Source organism: Rhinopithecus bieti, unplaced genomic scaffold (assembly GCF_001698545.2).
Source record: "Rhinopithecus bieti isolate Rb0 unplaced genomic scaffold, ASM169854v2 scaffold_29928, whole genome shotgun sequence".
Classification (NCBI taxonomy): Eukaryota; Metazoa; Chordata; class Mammalia; order Primates; family Cercopithecidae; genus Rhinopithecus; species Rhinopithecus bieti.
This window is the reverse complement of record NW_016814053.1, coordinates 2,889,540-2,908,194: the sequence shown is the minus strand read 5'-3', so window position 1 is coordinate 2,908,194 and position 18,655 is coordinate 2,889,540. Positions and strand designations below refer to the sequence as shown.

General features: G+C 38.0%; 1 protein-coding gene across 1 annotated transcript; it reads right to left on the bottom strand.

Moving 5' to 3' along the window:
* Nucleotides 1-261: 261 nt before the first annotated feature.
* Nucleotides 262-16,104, bottom strand: TMX1 (thioredoxin related transmembrane protein 1). The gene is made up of 8 exons (XM_017849538.1): nt 15,814-16,104; nt 12,320-12,435; nt 10,953-10,998; nt 9,092-9,220; nt 6,960-7,005; nt 6,766-6,867; nt 6,574-6,646; nt 262-1,986 (listed from the first exon to the last, which is right to left on the bottom strand). Exons 1-8 carry the CDS (start codon nt 15,963-15,965, stop codon nt 1,808-1,810), a joined length of 843 nt encoding a protein of 280 aa, XP_017705027.1. The 5' UTR covers nt 15,966-16,104; the 3' UTR covers nt 262-1,807.
* Nucleotides 16,105-18,655: the final 2,551 nt, after the last annotated feature.

The following is an 18,655-nucleotide window of genomic DNA, read 5'->3' as shown; positions in this document are numbered from 1 at the left end:
TGATTTTTTACTCTGTAGAATCTTTCTGGTCACATATTTGCTAATAAAAAAATTGGCAATGTCACATATACTAGAACACTAAAAAAAAAATGCTTGATTCATGAGCATTACTGTCCTTAAACATCTCAATAGCAAAAGAAGCAGTCGTTTGATTACGCATATCAAGTACATATATAGTAACACACAACTACTCATCTGAACATCATTAAATACAAAGTAAAAAAGCATACCTTCAAAAAGCAACTAGAAATCATACTGGTCTTCAGCTTTAATGAAGTGGTTAGAAAAGTTTATTTTGTGCTTAGGACATTTTTCTAAGGCATCACAAGTTACACATCCAAACTCTTCAATGGTACAATATTTTATATTCTAAAGGAGAGGCCTTTAAAGAACACTTGTATATTACGATACTGTAAATCTAATGGATTCACATAGCAACAGAGCCTAGAAAGAAGAGGACATTACAGAAATTGTCTACTACATAATGGTCAGTTGATTCATTGTATTTATGGTTTTCCCCCTTCTTTTAAGGTGAAAACTATGTATTCTAGCTCTTTAAGGAGTAAAATACACAAAATGTTCCATCCTACTGACTTTTACCTGTGAAATCCCACAGAATATTACCAGTCAGGAAAGAACACAGAATAATATGAATTTGTCTTTTAAAAAATATAAAAATGTTATTATTTTAAAACATCAAGCATTACAGACTGTAAAATCAATTAAGAACTTTCTGTATATGAGGACAAAAATACATTTAATACATATACAAGAAGATGCTTTTTCCTGAGTAGAATGCAAACTTTGTTTTATATTAAGCTTCGGTGAATTTTCAAATTGTAAAATATCGCGGCTTTTCCACATCAGACAAAAATCAGGAATGTTCACCTTCACATTCAAAAAGAAAAAAAAAACAATTTAAGTTGAAGTTCTGCAGAATGGATAGTAAAAAATCTGAAGAAAGGTGCGCAAATTTTAAATTACCAACAAGATTGTTCAGTTTGATGGATATCTCCAGTAAACTAGATCAGTTTATGAACATAACCAGAAAAGTACTGTTTGTACATAAAACATAAAAAATGTTTATCCAGCGAAATTAATCATCCCAATTGTGAAAAATAAAAAATATAATCATAGTAAATAAGAAAAATACCAAGAGAAAAATCAAACTTTGTTGGAATAAGAGAAATACCATGAATTAAAAAACTTCCTAATCAGTAGCAGATCTGTATTCATGTGTAGAAAACTGTAAATATAAAATAAAAAGTAATTATTTTTATTAGTCATAACCTAAAATACACAAGGAAATTTTGGAATATATAACTCATAAAAAGACCAGTGAAATTGTCACTCAAATACACATTTCTTAGACAAACGGGCAAAGTTCCCATTTATGGGAAATATCTTGCTTTTTTTCACACAGTGAAACCAAGAAAATTATATCAAATGAGAAATATTTTTCTCTAAAATAATATTCTTAAATACCTCAATAATGCAATACTTGGGAAATGTAAATTTTCAAAACTCAGACTTGAAACAGGTTATTATTAAACAAATATACATAAATCTTATTGCTTGGCATGATTTTTCAAAAATTAGAGAACTATTTAAACCACCATACTGTGCTTAAATCATATTTCAAACTTGTATACCTAGTGCTTTTATGTTCTGAATGTAGACTCTTCAATTTAATGACAATCTAGACTGAACTCTGCAATATACAAGAAAGTCACAGTTCACTTCAAACCAAACAAAATGATCAATCTTCTATTTTTATCAAAATCATAATATTAACTATAAAATTTAACTAGGATTTATCTGTGGCCAATGATGGACCCAGAGAGCGTTGTCTTATGGCATTCTGTGGAAAGTCTTTGTTTGTTCCTTCTTTACGTTCAGCTTCTTCTTCTGAAACATCTTCTTCATCCGCCTCTTGTTCCTCCTCCACTTTTTTCAAAGGTTGTGCGGATTCTGATAATAATTTTTCTTAAAGACAAACACCAAAATGTATTTTGTAGATGTATTAGATTTGCTCTAGAGTAAAATCAAGATACAATGTCTCATATGCCCAAAAACTGCTTTGGCATAAATTTATCATGTTTGGATTTCCAAAAGAAAAAAGTTATTCAAGATAAGATCCAAAAAACTATGAATATTATAAAATAAAATGGTATGAGCCATTTTAGTTATCAAAGTCATTCTAATTACCCACCTATTTATAAACTGAACAGAAATTAATGAATCAGCATTAATGTTGTCAGTATGTAAGTTGTACGAAAATATACAGCATTATATTGTATATTTGGTCCAATATATTGTATATTGGTTGGTCCAATGGTAGTAGGTTATCAGAACTTACTAATATCACTGTCACTAACGGTGATAACCCCCACTGCTAAATTTGACTGGCTTTAAAAAAAAAACTATCTCATACTTATTTGCTATTAATCTTCTGGTCAAAAAGTATACTAAAACTTAAACAGTATCCTTGTTTCAGTTCCCAAGGGAACAGAAATCACACATTTACAGTTGAAGGTTGTATTTCTGTCCATATCTTTTTCTGGTCTTATAAATGTGCTTCCCCTTACTCATCCCCCATATATAGTATTTTATTACAATATAGTTACAACAGTAAAATGTAAAAATCTTAAGTGTACATCTCAATGAATAAATACATACACACACACACACCCTTTTGATGTTTTTTATGGCCAGCTGCTAGTTAACTTAAACTTAAAGAACACCATGGTGAGATACAGGAGACAGAATCGGGTCAAAGAGCTTTACTCTATTCAATGATCTCAGACTGCCCCCAATCCTAGGCAATCGAGAATGGTGGGGCCACGGTGGGGGGACCCGCAAGGAAGGAGTGGGTTAATAAGGCAGAACAAACCATGGGGGAAAAATTACCAGTAATGAACAATCTGTTGTTTAGTCTGCCTGGCATCCATCTTCATTTTGGGCTCACAGCCCCTTCCCTATGCCACACCCCAGGTGGTGAATACTAGTTTATAGCAGTGGTTCTCTACCAAGGGAGTTTCTCCCCTCCACAAGGAACACTTAACAATGTCTAGAGATATTTTTGCTTTTCACACCTGAGAAGGGCAGTGCTATTGGTAAGTAGAATGCTATTAAATATTCAACAGTGTATAAAAGGCAGTCCGTCACAACTAAGAATCATGTGGCCAAAAACGTCAATAGTGTCGAGGTTGCAGAACCCTGGTTTCCAAAAAGTGAGACCTTTACACCAGCGGAGTGCACCAGAATTTCTCCAAAAAAGAGGTGGGTGTAGAAAAAAAATGAATTTCCTTCTTATTCTTAGATTGTGACTAGTTTTCTCTAACCACCTTACGCTAGTGACTGGAAAGGGCCAAGTTGATCCAGATGTCCTTGTGAGCAGAGAAAAAATAGAAAAAAAAAAAAAATTCTAAAAAGCACTCAACTGAGAATTGAACAAGTCAAGGTGTGGAGAACTGAGTAACTCAGAAACAGCATCTTAACAACATCATTTGAGCCTTAACGATCTAGTCAACCCTGACCTCACACTTCATCGCTACATAAACCAATACATTCCAATTTTGCTTAACAGTAGACTGAGTTGGGTTTCTTTAGCACCCCTAACAACTCAAAATCAAGACAAGCACACATACTGGAAAACAACTCAAATCATGTGTTCCATGATGGAAGGGGCATGGCAATATCACTTTAAAGTCTGGATTAATATCAGTTGTATTACTAAAGAAAAATAAATTACACAATCATATGTATAGTAATTACTTACTGAATGCTTATTATGTTAGTAACTAGGATAATGTGAGCATTACATACCTATCTCCTAAGTGTCATAATGATCCAGTGGGGCAAGTATAATTACTTTCATTTCACAAAGGAGGTTACATGCTCAGAGGGTAGAAAATGTCTGCCATACTGCTTTGCTATTAAGTGGAAGAGCTGGGATGCCCAATCAGATCTCTCTGGCTCAGAGACCATGCTTGCCTTCTTTTTGAATGATTTGGAAAGGCATTCAAAAAACCCTTTACTTTATGCCTTTCAGTCCCTCCAAATTAACAGATATTTAAAGGTAAAGATTTCTTCAGTGACTTTTACAGTGGATTATAATAGAGGACAGAAAAACTTAAGTAGCTTGACATTAATTAACCAAGTCATTTTAAAAATTTCATTTCCAAGAAACGAATTCCCTTGTAACTTCCTAAAAAAGGTAGAGTACTGTCTCTGTCATTTCCTTAGGTTCAACTCTTTTAAAGTTGCTAAAATGGTGCCTATTCACTGACTTGCCCTTCCTGTCTGAGAACACTTACTTCTTTGTGTACACCAGTTATGTATTCCACAGTATTGCACAGAAAGGATTCTATCAGAGTCAGTATTCTTTTGAAAAGTTTGTACGGTCAACACCAAAAGACAAGTAATTTCATGTGCCGGGGCCTGTAGATTTTCCTATTGGTAACCACTTTCTCTAAGACAGGGGTTCTCAAATAGTGGTCCTCAGACCAGCAACATCAACTTCACCTGGGAATTGTAAGAAATGGAAATTCTTGGCCCCAATACAGAACTTCTGAGTCCAAAACCCAGGGTGGGGAATCAGCAATCTGTTTCAACAAGTTCTCCAGGCAAGTCTCAGACACTCTCAAGTTTGCTCTAAGTGGTAAGATGACTCAGACTCCAACACCTACATCCTCAGAGAAATCAATCTATGCAGACTACCAAAGTAAACTCTTGGGAGACGAGAGGACGATCTGGCAACAGTGGCAATAACAGCCTGCACATCACATGACTTAGTACGTACTTTGGTACCTTTATGGGATCCAATGCTAGTTGCACACTGATGCCCCTACAGACTTTCTGATGGCTATATGATTCATGTGAGGGTGAGGACAGAATATAAGAAAACCAAACATAATACAGATGCTCCTTGACTTATGATGGGGTTACACCCTGATAAATCATAAGTTGAAAATATCATAAGTCAAAAAGGCATTTAATACAACTAACCTATCCTTACATAAGTTGAAATACATTAATACACCTAACCTAACCTAATCTGCCCAGCATTACAAAACTACTCCATACCAGTAGCCCAGAATAGTCAAAATTCAAAATTTAAAGTACAGTTTCTATTGAACGCATATTCGTTTTGCACTATCGTAAAGTCAATTTTAAGTTGAATGACTGTAGGTCAGGGACCATCTGTATAACTACTTTTATATATGTATCTTTTGTATCTACTAAATTAAATCTTACGTTTTATTCACAATTTAAAAGTTGGTGAGTATACATTTTATATTCATTTTGCTTCAAAAACCTTAAACCTAATAATACATTTGTCTTTTAAGTAATCTGTGCTTACGCTTTTTTCCTAGACATCAGTGGCCCTTTTTGGATAAAATGATTCCTTCCCCTATGCATGTCCTTTTTAGTATCAATGCAACTATCTAAGAAATGAAAAGATGAACTACCAGTATAAAAAGACAAGGTACAGTATAAATCTAATCTCCATAGACTTCATTTCGGAAATTTTGATCTCAATAAGCCCTAAGTTAAGAAAGACATCATGGCCGGGTGCAGGGGCTCACACCTGTAATCCCAGCACTTTAGGAGGTCGAGACGGGTGGATCACAAGTTCAGGCGATTGAGACTATCCTAACACAGTGAAACTCCATCTCTACTAAAAACAAAAAATTAGCTGGGCGTAGTGGCACGCACCTGTAGTCCCAGCTACTAGGGAGGTTGAGGCAGGAGAATAGTTTGAACCTGGGAGGTGGAGGTTGCAGTGAGCCGAGATGGCGTCACTGCACTCCAGCCCGGGCAACAGAGCGAGACTCCGTCTCGAAAACAAACAAACAAACAAAAGATATCATAAATGAAGGAGTATCAGGCCACAAGTATGATTTAGTTAAACACTAAGCTTTGTCACTTCTGTGTGACTGTGAGCCTTAGTTTCCTCAAGTACAAAATGGGAGCAGTATCACCTATGCACTCTACTACAGAGTGGCAAATGAGGTAACAGATAAGTAAAAGTTCTTTAAGAACTGCAAATATAAACACTTCCATTAACAGTACAACTACAAGATTGGTAAATGCTTGTAATTATTTAAATTGATCCGTAGTACAGTTCAGTGTCAGTGACACCCTAAATCAACCATAGGGATTGCTTTTCCCAATATCCTACCAGAAAAAACCTACAATTGACTGGCATTCAAAGAATACTCTTCAAATGTGGCGGCTACTATACTAATGAAAGACTTCAAGAGTAGAATATATTCCACTTATAAATTGACACCAAATAAATATTATTAAATAGCTACATGCTATATGCCATGTTAAAATTCCCCATAATATAAGAGTCAAGAAAATAACAGTGTTCAAAATCCACTGGGCTACATTCTTACATGAAATATACATCTCTTCTACCTTCCCTTATGCTATAGCTGATAAAGGCCAACAACCCACAGTTAGAATTCTAAGCTGGAAGAGCAACCTGTGAAATGTGATTGTGATTACAGAAATGAATAGGGCTATAGTGAATAAAAAATAAACATTTTAAAATATACTTACTTGAAGGGTATGGGTATGGCTGTGGTCTGCGCCTTTTTGAAGGACAAAGGCAATCTGCCACAAATATCATACACTGTAAAATAAAATTGTAAGAAATCTCAAAGTAGAATATATGCCACAGCTAATGTAACTATTTTAAATTATCACATTTTAAAATATTTTCTTCCTAGCACTCCAAAATGAAATACTTACGAGTCCTAATAACAGTCCGGAAAACAGAGTTGCTAAAGCAAAAACAGTATATGATCCCCACACTGGCAATCCAAGGTCTTCAATAAAGTAGTTATGGCAAGCCTAAAATGAAAAGAAAAAAAAACTAAAATCTGTTCATTTTGTTAAAGTGATAGTGGCATAAATGTTTAAGATAAAAATATTTTAGTCCATACCCTGATCCACATAGATAGCTGAAAGAGTGCTGACATACTACTCATCCTAAAAATAAAAGAGATGATTAAAAAACTGAATAACATACACAGCTTTGTCTATATATACTATTTTCTACTCCATAATTTCCCCAATATGACAGATTTTATTGCTGTTAATCAAGACTAGAGATAAATCACTGATTTCATGCCTATAATAAGGCTTGTTCATGAAAACTGTTTCTAAATTGATACTACCATGTGACAGCCTCGTAAATAAACATACTTGACAGTAACTTTTTCCTTTTCTCCCACTGTTTTGATGTTAATATTCTGTCTTTCATCTGATCATTTCTCTAATACACTGAGTAAAGGATTACAAGTTCCATGAAACCAGTTGGAAAAGGCAACTCTTACTCACCCTTAAAAGCCTTTAAAGCATGACCAAAGGGAGGCTCAAGGAAGGACTGGAAACAATTGTCAAGCTGATTCTTCCTACTTAAGAACTATCCCTCTTTTTTATTGAAATTAATTAAAATTTATAGGTGCATTAGTTTGACATCTTTTAATGATATACAAAATTACTACATAGGTAAATAAGTGCTAAGTCATCATATAAGCAAAAATTAGTATTTTACATAATTAAATGGCCAGTTTTAAAAAGGCATACTTCAGAAATAAGAAAGCTCTGTGAGTTCCCAATTGTAGCAGCTTGAAAATAGACTTACAAGCAACTACTTTGTTCTACTGGAAAAAGACAAGATTCATTTATGAGATGAGATTTCAGAGAACAAAAATCAGTTATACTTTTAAGTCGACATAGAAAGGTATTTTAATCATGTTGCTTCTGTTGTTTAAAAGCCACGTGAGAAGAGAAACAAGGAACTGAAATATAAAGCACTGTATAGCCTCACTGTAGTCTGCAGTAATTAATTTCAGGAACAGTAGGATCCAAAATTGAGTTGGGCATGGTAGTTCAATGGGTGAGTGTCGACAGGCTGATCTTTCTCTCATTCCCAGAACCTAGAGTATTTTTCTCTTATGGGATTACTGTCTCAACTCCCTATCCTCCAAAGGTAAGTGTGGTGAGAGGATAGGAAGATACAGATGGCCACACAGGATCAGTCCATGGTACCTCAGCAAAACTCACTATTACCAGAGGTCTCTCACATTACCAGTGAGGCCTTGTACCCCAACAGCAAAGCAGAAAGCATGCTTGCTACTTCCAATCCTTATCACTCCATTGCCAGTTGCTATGAAGAAATTCATCTACCCTCTAGATATCTATAAAGCTTAGTGCTTAGGCACGCTATTATGGTCAACGTTTATACACACTATTCATATAAGAAGTTATCAGATAGGTGGAATAACCAACCAAATATAATTCAATCGCTTTACATCAAGAGTCGAAGTTTATGTAATTTAGTTGGTATCGGCAATTTGTGACAGTCTCTATGGAGACAGAACATTACAAAACAAACTGAAGTCTGGAGATAACATGAGTACAAGTTTGAGCCTACTCATTCAAATTATTACACTCGAGTGATAGCTTTACCCATTATGCTGTGAACAATCTTAGGGGCATTTAGTTTTTGATGATACATGTCACTAAATCTAGCAAGCTACAATATTCCTGAAAAGGTGTACAACTTACTTCTATAAAATGTCTTCTCTAACTCAAGAAGCATGAAACTGTTTGACTTAGGTCAAACTAAAAAGATCAAACATGTAGGCCATGCACGGTGGCTCATGCCTATAATCCCAGTACTTTGGGAGGCCAAGGCAGGTGGATCACAAGGTCAGGAGATCGAGACCATCCTGGCTAACACGGTGAAACCCCGTTTCTACTAAAATATAAAAAAATTAGCCAGGCGTAGCAGTGGGCGCCTGTAGTCCCAGATATTCGGGAGGCTGAGGAAGGAGAATGGCGTGAACCACTGAGGCAGAGTTTGCAGTGAGCCAAGATCACGCCACTGCACCCCAGCCTGGGCGACAGAGTGAGACTCAATCTCAGAAAAAAAAAAAAGAACATGTAATAAATGTGGATACACCTTAACAGCTCAAGAAAGAAAAAGAGTATGAATGCGTTACATAAAATATAATTATCTGTTCCAATTAATTATGAAATGGGTAAGAGAAAAAGCCCTCATACTTACAGAACAGAACCTGGACCAAACCATGATGAAACGGGCTCAATACTCTTCCACTCTTTATCACTTATAAAGTTTATGAAGTCCTTCTTAGTCCTTGGACCCTGATAGCGCCTAAATTCACCATCTTTACAACTAAAGAGAATCAGAATTAAATATTATCCAGCATTGAGAAATAATTTAATATTTATTTTGCTATTTTTTCACCTCACTTTATAGTCACTTCTAACATTCAAAAGCATTAGCAATGTACAAGTATTAATAGCAAATTATACTATTTACCTACTCATGACACTTTAGCCCCCAATTTAACAATGAGGTTACATTTTTTTAAAAAATTACTGTTATTCTACCAAACAATAAAACTATGAAATATAGTAAGTAGATAAATCTCAGAAAAGTACTTTTAAACCTTATGTGTAATACACATATTAAAAGAATTATATAAAAAGTATTAGAATAGTGCTTGGCACATAGTAATTATTAGCTGTTAAGCTATAACTTAAAATTTTAAGGCATTTTTCTAGTACTTTTGGCTATACTAGCATCACCTCAGCCACCCTGCTTTAAATCACTGGAGGCATCTGGTACAGTATTTCCTTTCCTCTCATTTCAGTGACTATTTACAGTCAGTTTTGCAGCCTTCCTTAGATCCACCTCCTCCTTCCCATTTCCAATGTAGAAAGTTCTGTCAGAGTCATAAATGTTCTCTTGGCTCCAACATCTTTAAGTGCAAAAACTCATCTAACTCAAAAACTCATCGGCTCCCTACTAGGGACCTGTTAAGAAGGGTTAAAAGACCCTTTACCCACCCAGAGGTAACGACCACGAGGAAGCCCCCCACCCCAAAACACAAAGTTTTTGTGAAGTGTCATTTGAGCTATTCTTTGAAGCATAGGTAGGATTTCGACAGGCAGGAAATACGAGAAAGGACATGGTAAACAATTTTGACTACAAGAAAAAGGGCAGGAAATTCCAAATAAGGTCAGGAGGCACTAAGAAGTGAAAAGGAAAGAGGAGACACTGAAGGGGCGTGTGAGACACTGAATGAGAAGGGCAGGACAGAAGCTCTTAGGGAGACAGAGAACAGAAATTTACATAGATGTAAAGGGAGTAGGGGTGAATTTTAAAAACATGAAAAAAAAAGAAAAAAGGGCAAGGAAAAGCAAGCTATAAACATAAAGAAGTGTCAACTTATTTTCAGTACCTCCTGGTATTTAACCTACCAGCTACATGATGTTAGGGTACACAGCAGGTACACAGACTTGAGATTTCATACCCCCAATTTAGAAGATAAAGCCAAACTAATAGACCTGACACTGAAGACTTCATAATCTTCCTCATTCTGATTTATCACCCAACTGTCACCTACTACTGTACCCAAGGCTGTACAATAGCACTTTCATAGCTACTTTTTGGACATATCATGTTCCTGTTAATGACTGTTTACGAGATTGTCCTCAGAATAAAATGCTTACCCTGCACTCTTAAAATCCTACTTCCAAGGTTTCATTTAAACCCCATATTCTCTGGGAACTAATCCAGGTAATTGTGATTTTTCCTTTACCCAATTTCCTACAGGACTCACCACTACTTTGGACTCATAATGACTCAACACGCTGAACAGGATCACAACATTTCACAAGAACATCACTTTCCAAAACAACTGTAAATCTTTGAGAACAGAGACTGTTTCATACATCACTCAACTTCCCAAAGGCACTTAGGATAACACTAAGCAAAACAAGCCCTCTAAAACACCTGCTGAATATAATGAGATTACCTCAGCTCTTCCTCTAGAGGCCTACTACTTCTGATTACACTATAATGCATCTTTCTCCATAATTGAGAATCTTCAAATACTTACTGATAAATAGTAGGAAGAGCAGTTATGATAAACCGTCCACTCAGTCCTACAGATAAAGAACACACAGCAGGTTTTACATGGGCCAATCACTGACTACTTAAAAGGTGACTTTGAATTATTTAAATACATACTAATAGGAAAGAACATGAAATTATACATAATAGTTGAGCTTTGTAATACATAATTTAAAAGTGAATTATGTACTTAAAGCAACTTTAAAAAACACAATACTGCACATTATCTCAGTTAAAAAGTATGTAGAACTAGAGTACTGAATACGTTTTAAATAAATAAAACACTTCATTATTTATACCACTGTCAAAATTAAGACTAGTAGTAATAAGTCATGGGAGAGCACAAGGTAATAGGTTCTTAGCTCTAAAATCAAATGGAATTGCACTTGACATTCAACAAAGGCAGTTTATGGTGCTGCTAAAAATGGAAAATAATGTGAATCTTTCATAAGACAGGCAAAAACAAAAGCAGCTAACATTTATTATTAGCCAGGTGTCAAGCACTTATATTACAGAGAATTGACCTGTGCCTCAGTTTTCTTATCTGTGAAATGGGGACATTACATATTTCATGGGGTTGTATAAGGATTAAATAATAAACACAAGATACTTGAAAGAGTGCTATAATAGGCAAGCGCTCAATAAATATTACTTATTATTACCATTTGAGATGGGGCAGCCAAGAACCCAAGGGTAGTGTGACTACTGAGAACGGTAAGATGAGGTTGGTCTGTGGAAGGAACCTCCTTAAGCGCAGGACCTGCCACTTGTCCAGGGACCAAGTCAGGAATGCACCCGACCTCACAACCACGAGGGCTTTATATTTAGGAGCCCACATCCTCAAATCATAGGTACTAAATTTAAAACTCAGTTTCAGAGATTCAGATCTTCTTTTGTCAGGGAACGTGACCTTGACTCTAGACTCAACCGCATGCTCCTTATTCTGAAGCCTGGTATGGATGCAAATGTGGCTTGGCCAATGTTCACCTGAATCACAATGTTCTAGTACTTCTCAAAGACATCTTACATACTAGTCTGGGGCCTGGGACGCAAAGAAAAACAAATCAGAGGCAGTTATGTGGGGAGGGATAAAAAGAGGGTAATGTCTTCAAGAACCCTTAAAGCAATGCTTTCAAGGAATGAGGTGTTTACACAACTAGGGAATCTCCATTTTGCAACCACTGCACACTGAGCCCCCATCAGGGAGGTGCACAAGTCAGGTTAACCAGCTGCAGACTGTTAGGTTTTGAAAACCTAATGAAAGGTAGAATTAAGACTATGTAATGTAGAAAACAGGATAAACATATCAACCCAAACAGCAAAGAAACAAAACTAACCAAAGACTTACAGTACCTGGCTGCTCTGTGACATCTACTTTCGCAACATTAACCTCAAGATCTTCTCCCCATTCAGCAAAACTTTCCCATTCCGGTTGAAGATTTTGACAAGCAGGGCACCACGGGGCGTAACTAAGAAATACAGATTTTTTTTTTTTTTTAAGTTAAGCACATTAGTATGACCATTTATCTTGGGATAAAAAATTTAAATGTATAATTTATGAAGAATATTTTATATAAAAACACTGAAGACCACAAGGTGGTTAATTTCATGCAGATGAAAAACTTTTAAGGGTAGATCTAACAATCCGGAAATCAAAAATGATGAACTGATGATGCTAATCAAATGAAATTCTGAGAATAAGACACAGGATTTTTTCACATGCAAAACAGCTCTTCAAAAAACCTTTGCATTTCTCTATCAATGTGTGGCCACCAGAAAGTTCAAGACCAAAGTTAGAGTTTACCAATTTTAATAATTTACACTGCAGAGTCACAAATGCAAAGTGTTGGAAAAACAGAAGTGTTCTGGGCTGTGGTGAATAAGAAAGCACATATTCCATCTTAAGGTGGCAACCATTACTAAGTAGGATTGCCACAAAGGATGCTGCCACACTAAGGCTGGCTATTCATATTTAAAAGAAGATGGAGATCTGCATTTTTATATGAGAATGTTACCTCAAAAAATAACCCACATACAAATACTAAGCAGGCCAAACAAAACTCTTGGCCAGTTAGGTCATCCTGTTTCCAAGACCTTGGATTTACAAATGCAAGCATATTAGCATTTAAATTACTCCTCTGGTATTCATTATCTCCCAAGGATCTTATTTTTACACTTTATCGTATTTTATCTTATAATACAGCACAGGGTTCTTTTTTTTTTTTTTTTTAACAGAACCAGGAAGAATAAAGCCTAAACCAGTTAAACACAAAACTACAGTTTCTGTACTTCACATTTTCTTCACTTGTTTTATGAAAACTAAACTCCTAAAATAGACATTGTAGAACAAGACAAACTGGTACTACAAAAGCCAAGCTCCTAACAATAAATTGTATTACAATGAAAATATCTTCATGACAAAACTTCTGAGCAGAAATGGATTTACTGTAGATAATTCACTTGTAATTAGGAGCAGACTATTACTAAAACTTCTAGATTCCTTCTTTTTCAGGTTCTTTTGTTGCTCAGTTGCTTTTTTATTTTTTGAAACAGGGTCTAGCTTTGGCACCCAGACTGGTGGGCAGTGGGGCGATCTGGGCTTACTGCAGCCTCAACCTCCCAGACATCCTCCCACCTCAGCCCAAGTAGCTGGGACTAGAGATGCCTGCCCACACTCCCAGCTAATTTTTCGTATTTTTTTGCCATGTTGCCCAGGCTGTCAGTTGCTTTCTAAAGACTTACTTTAGAATCTCTACTTAAGGAAAAGAAAACTACTACCCTATAGATAGATGCTCCAATGTGGATTTACCTCATACTCAATGTTTTGTTAGTCTTGTTCTCTTTAATACTACTTCTGACTGCTGTATTTATATAGTTGGATCATAATGAATTAAAAAATATCCTTGAGTAATACTTGACTGTATTTTGCATATACACACACACGATAACTATTGCTTAATATATTGCTTATAACACTATTTTACAGGCACGATCTAAAACAAGTTACTCATGAGGATAACTGAAAAACAAAGTGTCACTTGTCATAGTTCCTCTCCCCTGAAGCCTTCGATGGTGCCTGAATGAAAATTCATTTCAGAGTTGCAGATTATATGCATACTATGAATATTCCCCTTTATTTTACCCTCCATATAAATGTTCTACTTTTTTTTTTTTTTTTTGAGATCGAGTCTCACTCTGTCGCCCAGGCTGGAGTGCAGTGGCACGATCTCGGCTGACTGCAACCTCTGCCTCCCGGATTCAAGCGATTCTCCTGCCTCAGCCTCCCGAGTAGCTGGGACTACAAGCGCGTGCCACCACGCCCAGCTAATTTTTTGTATTTTTAGTACAAACGGCGTTTCACCGTGTTAGCCAGGATGGTCTCAATCTCCTGACCTCGTGATCGGCCCGCCTTGGCCTCCCAAAGTGCTGGGATTACAGGCGTGAGCCACCGCGCCGGGCTAGTTTTGTTTGTTTGTTTTTTTAAATAGCACAGGACTTACTGATTTAGCCTTCTGGGTTCTCCCTTGGGGATGTCACTTTCGCTGGTCTCCTTGACAACCCTTGTTGCATTCTCGACACAAGAAAACACTCACCTGAACCCTGCTGTCTTTTCATTTTTATTTATCTACTTATTTATTTCGCTACATTGCCCACGATCTCTTGAACCCCTGGGCTCAAGCCATCCTCATACCTCAATCTCCTGAGTAGCCTACGCCACTTCCAGCTGAACCTTTTTAAAGAAGGTGTTCTAACAACAATTATTGCATGCCTACTCTGAAGACCCAAAGAAAGCCGCAGCAATATCTGGATGGTTAACTAAAGTATTTAGGTACCTTGTTACTCACTTGTAAAATGTGAAAAACACCTGTCACAGAGAATTTGTAGAGAATTAAATATAGTATGTGTGTAAAGGTGCTTAGTGGTGTCCACTACAGTTAATACTCAGTAATCATGCTTTTACTATTATCAGTAATACCGCTAATATGTATAATACCACCATCAACAACTCAGCATCTAAAGCAAAGGCAGATACTTTATTTCCCACCGCTGCAGAACAGACATTATTAAATTGAAATCACCACACAAGACACATGATTTCGTTCGAGCAATAAATGATGACCTGGCGCTCTTGAGAGTGTATACATTAATGCATTATCTTTTAATGTAATGCCGTTTACAAAGACCTAGGAGTCACAACCCAAGGTATTCTCTACACTGCAAACACACCCAAAGGAAAACGAGATGAGTGAAAAGCGAAGGCAAAAGAGAAGGGAAAAGAGAAAACGAAAACTTAAAACAACCCGACCTGAATCGACTCAGTATTCACAATAAAAAAGAAACGTGCCTAATCCATTTTTAAAAAGCTTAAAAGCCCCAAAATCCAACACCATATATAGACTATATTTTCACGACAGACAAAAGGAGAGGAGAGATTTTGCTCAATATTCTTTTCTGTAAAATGTGGTGAAAATAAGTGTAGAAGTCTGTGAAGAATGACTCTACTTAGACACTAGTCAGACACCTCCCTACCCGCGCCCCAATCGCAGCCTCAAAGTCATGAAAAATGTCAGAATTCGCACTGGCGCTAACCCTCGGGGCGCACAACAGCCACAGAAACGAAACGAGGGTGCACCCCAGAAGAAACTTAACATTTACGGGTAAGAGACGAGGGGGTGGAACCAAGCCGGCGGCAGATCCCAGGAGTTTGGGGAGCTGCAGAAGTCGTGGACGCTAGCTCCGCAACTCGGAGGCGCAGTCCTGGGGAGCCTGGGACCTGCATGAGGAACGTGCGGGGTGAAGTCGTGTGTCCAAGCACTGACGTAGGACCCCGGCCGCACCGCACTCACAATTCTATCATCCAGTCTCCTTCCAGCAGCTCTCTCCAGTTCTCGTCCGTGATGACGCGAACGTTGCTCCGCCGCCCGTGCGTCCAGGGAGCACCCCAAAGCAACAGCACCAAGACTGCCAGGGGAACTGCAGAACTCCCGGAGGGCGCCATTTCCGCCGCTTGCCCACCTCACAGCGAGCGCCGCGCCCCTCCTCCCGGTCGCAGCTCCCACTTCCGCCCTTGCGGGCTGCTCAGCGCAAGCGCAGGACGGCGCTGCAAGGCGCGCCTGTCTAGAGGACTCTCAATGCGCATGACAGGGGTCTGATCCCAGTGAGTGGTGAAGTCGGGCAAGTGGGAAGAACGCTTCGCCACAATGCGCATGACAGAAAAGCCGCTTCTTCACCGCCTAGGGTGCCTCAATAATGTGGAGGAAGGAACAGAGCAAAAGGAGGCGTGGTGTAAGAAGTGGGGCGGTGCTTTGAGGAAGAACGGCTTAAAATTTAGCTCCCAGAATTTTGGCGCCAAATGGTTAGCGTTTACAAGCAAATTGGTAAGTCTATAATGTGCTAAAGCAGTTTTCCAATTAAATGTCCTTCAGAGTTCTCATTTGTTTTCTTTGAAACATGTAGTAAAGCTAATGGATCTTTATAGGAGTCGGAATATTGGTTTACTTCTGAGAGATAATAGACAGGGAAGGTGCAGAGGAACCTTATGGTTATGCTGGATGTGTTGGATGTGTTCAACATGTAGATATGAACAGTAGTTACACGGGCGTACGTATATGATTTTTTTTAAAAGGATCAAGCTGTGCATTTTAAGACAGTGCACTTTATGCACTTTCAGGTGTATGTTATCACTCAAAAAAAAATTCAGTAGGTACCGAGATCCTAGGTCAATACTTCAAAATGGAACCAGACACATAGGCTTGTAACATATATTTGAGTTTTTTTCTCTCAAACACTCGTAAATACAAATGCAAACCAAAATGTGCACTGCCCCATCAGTCAAATGAAAATAATTGCAGGCGCGGTGGCTCACGCCTGTAATCCTAGCAAAAATAAGGTAGGCCAAGGCGGGCTGATCACTTGAGGTCAGGAGTTTGTGACCAGCCTGACCAATATAGTGAAACCCCGTCTCTGCCGAAAATACAAAAATTAGCCGGGCGTAGTGGCAGGCGCCTGTAGTCACAGCTATTCGGGAGGCTGAGGCAGGAGAGTCGCTTGAACCCGGGAGGCAGAGGTTGCAGTGAACCGAAATCATTCGACTGCACTCCAGCCTGGTCTATAGAGACAGACTAAGTATCAAAAAAAAAAAAAAAAAAAAAAAGGAAAAGTTCCCCCCCACTTTTTTACTTCACCTTTTCAACTTACCCCAATTAGTCCCCTTCCTCACCCTTCCCCTGAATAGCCCTCTCAAGGACACCAGCGACCAGCAAGATAAAACCCAATCGTTTCTTCTCCATGCGTCTAGCCTGACTCCTAGCCCCATTCTACCACACACCTTGAAACACTTTACTATCTTGCTTTCTGGGCAGCTCCCCTTTTTTTTTTTTCTCTTTCCTACACTAGCTGATTCTTCTCAAACTTCTTGGCTGGTCCTCCTTTACTTAACTTGCAGACATTGGCGTCCCCATGATGCTTTACTGCCCCTTGACCCCCACCCTCGCCACCTTTCTCTTCGTATCATCAGGCTCTGATCTTTCTGGGAACTACAGGCATATGTATTCAACTCCTTGCTGAACATCTCTTGGATATGTAATGGCTGGTGAAAGCAAAAGAAATCTTGGGGCCCCGAAATCATTAAGCTAAAGGGAAAAGTCAAGCTGGGAGCTGCTTAGGGCAAAGCTGCCTCTCATCCCTGTGCTCACTGAGATAAATGCATATCTGATTGCCTCCTTTGGAAAGGCTAATCAGAAACTCAGAAGAATGATACCATTTTTCTCTTATCTACCTATGACCTGGAAGCCCCTTCCCTGCTTCGAGTTTGTCCCACCTTTGCTTTGAGTTGTCCCACCTTTCCAGGCCAATACAATATTCATCTTACATATGTTGATTGATGTCTCATGTCTCCCTAAAATATATAATATAAAATCAAGCTGTGCTCCAACCACCTTAGGCACATGTCCTCAGCACCTACTCAGGCTATGTCATGGGCATGCATTCTTAACTTTGGCAAAATAAACTTCCTAAATTGACTGAGACCTGTCTCAGATTTTGGGGGTTCATAAGCTGAAACATCAAATGGCCAAAAAAGATAAGTCTTGATTCTCCCTCTGCCGGTCTTCCATCCACTAAAGAGCCCCGAGGTTCACCAGGTTGCTCTAGCCAAACATGTACATGTTAATTCTTTATTGTTCTCTCTCTTCACCTTCTGCTCTTGGACCCTATGCGCAAATCTTGTAAACTTTACCTTCAAAACATATCCTGAATCTGACCACCAATTTCCATCTCAACAGCCAACACCCTAGGCCAGGGTTTTCTTGCCTTGAGTACAGTGAGAACTTCCTAAATTTGTGAGAAAATAAGTTTGTATTGTTTAAGCCACCAGTCTATGTTATTTTACTATGGCAGCCCAAGCTAAGACACTAGACCTTCATTACAATGTTGAATAGAAATGGCAAGAGTGGCCAAACATACTTGTCTTGTTCTTAGGAGAAAAGCATCGTCTCTTACCACTAAGTATGATGTTAATGTGAATTCTAAATGGATGCCTTTTATACACGTGAGGAAGTTTCCTTCTATTCCTAGAAGGTTGTTTGTTTTTATCTTGAAGAAGTGTTGAATTTTGACAAATCCTTTTTCTGCGTTTATTGAAATGACCATGTGTTTCTGTCCTTTATTCTATTGATATAGTGTTTTTTT

Bases quoted from the DNA above. Each gene is read 5' to 3' on its own strand.
- TMX1 (XM_017849538.1), bottom strand. From the start codon at position 15,965: ATGGCGCCCTCCGGGAGTTCTGCAGTTCCCCTGGCAGTCTTGGTGCTG. The intron at 12,436-15,813 runs GTGAGTGCGGTG...TGTATTTCTTAG, and splicing joins GGAGACTGGATGATAGAATT to TTACGCCCCGTGGTGCCCTG. The intron at 9,221-10,952 runs GTAAGTATTTGA...GATTCTCTTTAG, and splicing joins GCTCTTCCTACTATTTATCA to TTGTAAAGATGGTGAATTTA.